The sequence below is a fragment of the Salvelinus sp. IW2-2015 genome, linkage group LG27 (assembly GCF_002910315.2).
Source record: "Salvelinus sp. IW2-2015 linkage group LG27, ASM291031v2, whole genome shotgun sequence".
NCBI classification, from domain to species: Eukaryota; Metazoa; Chordata; class Actinopteri; order Salmoniformes; family Salmonidae; genus Salvelinus; species Salvelinus sp. IW2-2015.
The window spans coordinates 6402161-6408722 of NC_036867.1; the positions used below are offsets into that span (position 1 = coordinate 6402161).

General features: G+C 45.8%; 1 protein-coding gene across 1 annotated transcript in view; it reads left to right on the plus strand.

Annotated features, from left to right (window-relative positions):
• lama1 (laminin, alpha 1) overlaps window positions 1–6562 on the plus strand; it is a 73364-nt gene that overhangs the window by 37340 nt on the left and 29462 nt on the right. Inside the window, 10 exon segments of the mRNA XM_070435671.1 lie at window positions 974–1154; window positions 1593–1729; window positions 1886–2119; window positions 2273–2416; window positions 3734–3913; window positions 3991–4176; window positions 4347–4474; window positions 4593–4713; window positions 4884–5140; window positions 5468–5557. Of these exon segments, the coding sequence (XP_070291772.1) occupies window positions 974–1154; window positions 1593–1729; window positions 1886–2119; window positions 2273–2416; window positions 3734–3913; window positions 3991–4176; window positions 4347–4474; window positions 4593–4713; window positions 4884–5140; window positions 5468–5557 (1658 nt within the window).

Genomic DNA, 6562 nt, shown 5'->3' on the forward strand with positions numbered 1-6562 from the left:
CAGACAGACAGACAGACAGACAGACAGACAGACAGACAGACAGACAGACAATATTTTGTTGCTTATTTAGAGCAGAGTTGGTTTGTTTGGTTGGGGAGGGGTCTTTGGCTGTGCAAGGACTGTTCAAATGGAACCAAAAGGACTGTTCAAATGGAACCAAAAGGACTGTTCCAATGGAACCAAAAGGACTGTTCAAATGGAACCAAAAGGACTGTTTAAATGGAACCAAAAGGACTGTTCAAATGGAACCAAAAGCTCATGAATTTAGATCATATTTATCTAGGGAGAACAGCTAGCAGTCTTGGGCTTCTCTCTCTTTCAGTATGTTTTATTAATGTTTAACCCAATTGGGGATGTAGATATAGAGAGATGGGGAGGGAAGGTGGGGTAGCAGCTTCTCTCTAATCCCAGAATCAGATGCTCTGGCTGGTGTAAATTCTGACCCACGTCCTGTCCTGGCTGTCTGGTTCCTGGTTCTCCGTTGGGTCCAATGTGGACTGAGAGTTGACAGCTTTGGCAGAGAGGACTGATAGAGACAGATGAAGCCCTCCGCCAGTAATATTAGAGGAGATGGGATATACTTCCTGCCTGTTCATGTTAGATGGTAACTATGAGGTGATTGGTGACAGTGAGACCCTCTGCTGATAGTGATGATGTCATTGGACATGGAGAAGTATTACTTCTAGTGTCTCTTGGCATCCTGCCACATGCTCTCTATCAAGGATACAGATAGGATCTTAATTTGAGCCAGTTTGTTACAGCAGGAAAAGAATCCTGCAACAACAGGAAATGTGAATTATTATGTGGATTATAAATCATGGACATTTTTGTAGTGGTTGCAAAAAAGGGAAAATCAAGTCTGAAGATCCTACATCTGTATGTCTGGATATAGTTGAGGGAAAATCAAGAAGATTCAGATGGTTAGCTGATAGAAGTTAGTAACAATTGGTRTTTTCTTCTGTGTGTTTTACAGGTGGGCTTCCACAGTCTTCTCAGTGGACAGGGGTGCAGAGACTGTAACTGTAGCCAATCAGGATCTGTGTCCACAGCATGTGAGGAGGAGGGGCAGTGCCAATGCATCCCAGGGGTGGCGGGRGACAAATGTGACCGCTGTTACCATGGTTACTTCAACTACCAGGACAGCGGGTGTACACGTAAGGCCACAAATTTTACCCAAACTTTAACAGACATATTCATTTGAGTTTCACTCTGATCTGATCTTCATTCTCTCTACCCCCCTATCTATCTATCTATCTATCTATCTATCTATCTATCTATCTATCTATCTATCTATCTATCTATCTATCTATCTATCTATCTATCTATCTATCTATCTATCTATCTATCTATCTATCTATCTATCTATCTATCTATCTATCTATCTATCTATCTATCTATCTATCTATCTATCTATCTATCTATCTATCTATCTATCTATCTATCTATCTATCTATCTATCTATCTATCTATCTATCTATCTGTATCTCTCTCTCTCTGTATCATTATCGCTCTTTGTATCATTATCGCTCTTTGTATCGTTCTCTCTCTGTATATCTCTCTGTCTGTTATTTTTCTCTCTTCTCCTCCATCAGAGTGTGAGTGTGCCCACACCCACGGAAACTGTAACGCGACAACAGGCAAGTGTATCTGCCCTCCCCACACCATAGGAGAGAAGTGTGAGTTGTGTGAGGAAGGTCACTGGGGTCACGACACTGTGGCAGGTTGTAAGGTAAAACACCTCTATAAACACAACTTTATAAGCTTTATAAGCCTTTATAATGCCAACAAATGCCTATGTATGTTATTTTAAGGCCGACATAGATGCTTCATAAGCACATTCATATCATAATAGGTGTTCATAAAAGCTCATCTTTGCCCCCCTTAGTCATGTGATTGCAGTGAGGCGGGCAGTTCTGCTGCCCAGTGTGACCTCACCAATGGGCAGTGCCTGTGCCGCCCGGATTTCGCCAGTGAGAAATGTGACCAGTGCACCATGGGCTACAGGGGCTACCCAGAATGCACGGCGTGCAACTGCAACATCAACGGCACCAGAGAGGAGTTCTGTGATAAGGAACTGGGCCTGTGCAGCTGTGAGGCCCCAGGGAACTGTGTGTGCAAGGTACTGCAACCGCTGCTAAAACTGGTTGAACAAACAAGCAGTAAACCCACATGGTGGAATATCATATCCGTTATGGCCTACGATAGTGTTTTGTTTTATTGTGTCCGTTCRAAGTATGTTGTCTGTTTTAATTTATTGGTCTGTGGTTGCCAGGACAATGTGGGCGGAGGAGGCTGTGATGAGTGTAAGAAGGGATCCTTCGGCCTATCTGGTCCTAACCCGGCCGGCTGCAGCCCCTGTTTCTGTTTTGGAGTCTCCTCAGACTGTGAGGAGCTCGGTGGGATGGTCCGTGTACCGGTGAGTAAAGTCTATCAAAACTCAACTTGGGGTCTGTTCAGTGAGGTAAACGTTACAGAAGGTTCAGATCGAAATGTATAATGTAGAACAGATATTATGGTCTGTCGGATAGAATAGTGAATCTTGTCAGCTCTATTCATTCTATTTCTATATGCAACGTTCTGAACATTTCTGGTCCCTGAATACAGCTCAGGATTCCTGTTTTAGTCCCGCCCATCTGCTTCCTCTACAGATGGGTGGCTATGCTAACAGGATAGAGAAACCGTCCATCATTGTCTGAAGGGGTTGAGCAGCCTTCCCTCCTCCACCTCTATATGAAATTACGGCACATTTTTCAAACAAAATACTTGTTCTTTCTTTTCTCCATTTGGGATGGTAATACCTTTGTTTGGTAATCCACTTATATTCTTCAAATAACAAGCATTAATATAACAACTTGGCTTCKATTTGGCTGGGTTATGTCAAAATCGTCTTCTCTGGCATGTTTATAACCTTGTAGCCAATTAACCAACGGCATAAGTCAAATCTAAAGATTCATGCTTGGAGCCTGGTGTTTTTCCTGATAATGTGTCATGACCAGGAAGTTATCATCTACAAGTTATTTGGAAGTTCTAAGCTATTTGGTCAGGTCATCCAGACGATGTCTTGGTCCCTGCTCACAGTAACTAGTCAGCTGTGTTCTGTCTACTCTTCTCATCTGTGTCTGGATGAAGAAAAGTGTCTGTATCCTCATTATTCTTGAGTGAACTGAATGCTCCTAATTAGCTTCATTTTAATTGGGCACAATAAAGAGGAAATGAAATGCCCAGACAGATGCCTAAACAGGATGCCCATCTGTTGTGGGCCGGCTGCTTAGTGATGCCACGTACGGTGCCTGCTGCTCGCAGCCTGGTGTGCCCGCTGGGTGCCCGGCTCAAGGACGCACGTGCCCTGTGTACCATTTAGCGTGGGCACACGGAGGTGGCACCCCCTCCCAGCCACCCAGGCAGAGGAATCTGAAAGGACCCCAGATGTAGCTAGCCGGGGCTATTTATTTCCTGGTACTAATTAGTGATAAGAGATGGCACAGCTGAGCTGGCGGTAGACCTACTTGTGGGGGGGTGAGGAAAAAGAGTGGTTCTTCACTGATTGGGAAAAGTTTGCAATAAACTGAATGACACGATAGTGAGATCTCTTGATATGAAGAACTGTAGGAGAAGCAAATATGTGTGTCTGCATCTTTGTGTGTGTGTGTGTGTGTGTGTGTGTTGTGTGTGTGTGTGTGTGTGCATGTCTATGCACATGCTCATGCATGTGTATATTTACCGGTCCATACAGATCACACTGGGGTCTGACCCAGAGCTGCTGCATGTGGTCAGTCAGAGTGACCCCCAGGGCAGTGTGGAAGGGGTCTACCACCAGGCCTCAGACATGCTGCTGGACACCAGGGAGATAGAAAACATCACACTGCCTGGACCCTACTACTGGAGGCTTCCCAAACACTACCAGGGAAATAAGGTGTGTATCTCAGACCTCTGTTACTTGTGTCTGTGAGAGAGCGATGCTGAATCATAAACATCTTATTCTCTGGTTAGTTGTTGTCGTATGGAGGGAAGCTGTCCTACGTGGTGGCGTTCTATGCTCTGGATGGGGCCGGCCTGGCCAACTACGAGCCTCAGGTCCTGATGAGGGGGGGTCATCTGGGAAAGAAGGTCATCTACATCGATATGCCTGCCCCTGACAACAGGGTCAAAACACGTCAGGACGTCCCACTGACCGAGGTAAGGAGGACACCAGATACAATACCTAAAGCTGGACTAGTTTGACTACCATGGGTTCGAACCCATTATGTCCTGCATGCTACAAGACTGTGTTATCCGGCTGAGCTAAAGCCTACAAATCCTACGAATGAATTAATATAATTAAATCTGCTTTGATTTCTCTTGATCAGCACAAGTGGAAGTATTTCAACTCTGTGTCAGAGAAAGCTGTGAGTCACTCTGACTTCATGGCAGTCCTGAGCAACATCGAGTACATCAACATCAAGGCCTCGTATGGTACAGGGTTGCAGCAGAGCAGGTTAGTACACACACACACGCACACACACATAATCGCGTACACACACGCACACACACATATTTTTGTGTCGACGCTATAAAGCGACTATGATATCAATATTGTATTTGTCTTTCACTAGAATCTCCAATATCACCATGGATACGGCCCTAGAGGTGGAGGAGGGGTCAGAGGGTTTGGAGGTGGCGTGTCTGATAGAGACCTGTGACTGTCCAGCTGGCTACGCTGGACTGTCCTGCCAGGTCAGACAGATTTCCACCCCAAAAACAACATCATTTATTATGTACTACTTACTACTGTGTTTTGAGTCTATTATTTCACTTCGTCTCTGTCGTCGGTGTGTGTTTGTGGTGTGTGTTTGTGGTGTGTGTTTGTGGTGTGTGTTTGTGGTGTGTGTTTGTGGTGTGTGTAGGAGTGTGCCCCCGGCTACTACCGCCAACCAGTGACTGAGCTGAACATGCGGGGGAAGAGACCCCTGATCCAGCCCTGCGTGCCTTGCCAGTGTAACAACCACAGCCAGGCCTGTGACCTGGACACAGGAGAATGCCTGGGCTGCCAGCACAACACAGCAGGCGAGCACTGTAACGTGTGCGGCTCTGGGTACTATGGGAACGTGAAGGGCTCCGTCAGTGACTGCTCTCTGTGTGCCTGCCCCCTCAAAGAGAACAGGTACCCGTCTCACTCTCCTCCTGTCAGTTGCATGTTCTGATAAGTGACGTGTTGAATTTGGAGTTGAAACGATAATATCTCATTCCACACATAGTATGTCTTTTGAAGAGATAGTCCAACTATTGATTTCACACTAGCACATATTCAATCGCATAAGATTTTTTTTTTTTCGAATATTGCTGCTTGGCAATATTCTAGTTCAAGGGGGATTTAGTGAATCGGTATCCTCTGGTAATACAGACCTGTTCCCAGCAGAGGGCAGTGATGAGATATAGTTGTGTGTTTAGCACTGTCTGACCCAGTGTATGTGTATGTGTTGTGGTTTAGCTTCAGTCCTACCTGTGCAATGGAGGGAGTGATGGGAGACTTCCGCTGTAACGCCTGCAAGTCTGGTTATGAGGGACGCTACTGTGAGAGGTAAGAGAGAGTACTACACAGCTACTGTGAGAGGTAAGAGAGAGTACTACACAGCTACTGTGGAGGTTAGAGAGAGTACTACACAGCTACTGTGGAGGTAAGAGAGAGTACTACACAAGTATAACACAGCTGCTTGGAGGTAAAGAGAGAGTACTACACATGTACTGTGGGGTAGAGAGAGTACTAACACAGCTCTGTGGAGGTAAGAGAGAGTACTACACAGCTTACTGTGGAGGTTAGAGAGAGTACTACACAGCTACTGTGGAGGTAGAGAGAGTACTAACCAGTACTGTGGAGGTAAGAGAGAGTACTACACAGCTCTGTGGAGGTAAGAGAGAGTACTACACAGTCCTGTGGAGGTAGAGAGAGTACTACCCAGCTCTGTGGAGGTAGAGAGAGTACTACACAGCTACTGTGGAGGTTAGAGAGAGTACTACCAGCAGCTACGTGGAGGTTAGAGAGAGTCTACACAGCTACTGTGGAGGTAAGAGAGAGTACTACACCAGCTACTGTGGAGGTTAGAGAGAGTACTACACAGCTCTGTGGAGGTAGAGAGAGTACTCACACATTACTGTGGAGGTAAGAGAGAGTACTACACAGCTCTGTGGAGGTTAAGAGAGAGTACTACACAGCTACTGTGGAGGTGAGAGAGTACACACAGCTACTGTGGAGGTAGAGAGAGTACTACACAGTACTGTGGAGGTAAGAGAGAAGACTACACAGCTACTTGTGGAGGTAAGAGAGAGTACTACACAGCTACTGTGGAGGTAAGAGAGAGTACTACACAGCTACTGTGGAGGTAAGAGAGAGTACTACACAGCTACTGTGGAGGTTAGAGAGAGTACTCACCAGCTACTGTGGAGGTTAGAGAGAGTACTACACAGCTACTGTGGAGGTAAGAGAGAGTATCACACAGCTTCTGTGGAGGTTAGAGAGAGTACTACACAGCTACTGTGGAGGTAAGAGAGAGTACATACACAGCTACTGTGGAGGTTAGAGAGAGAG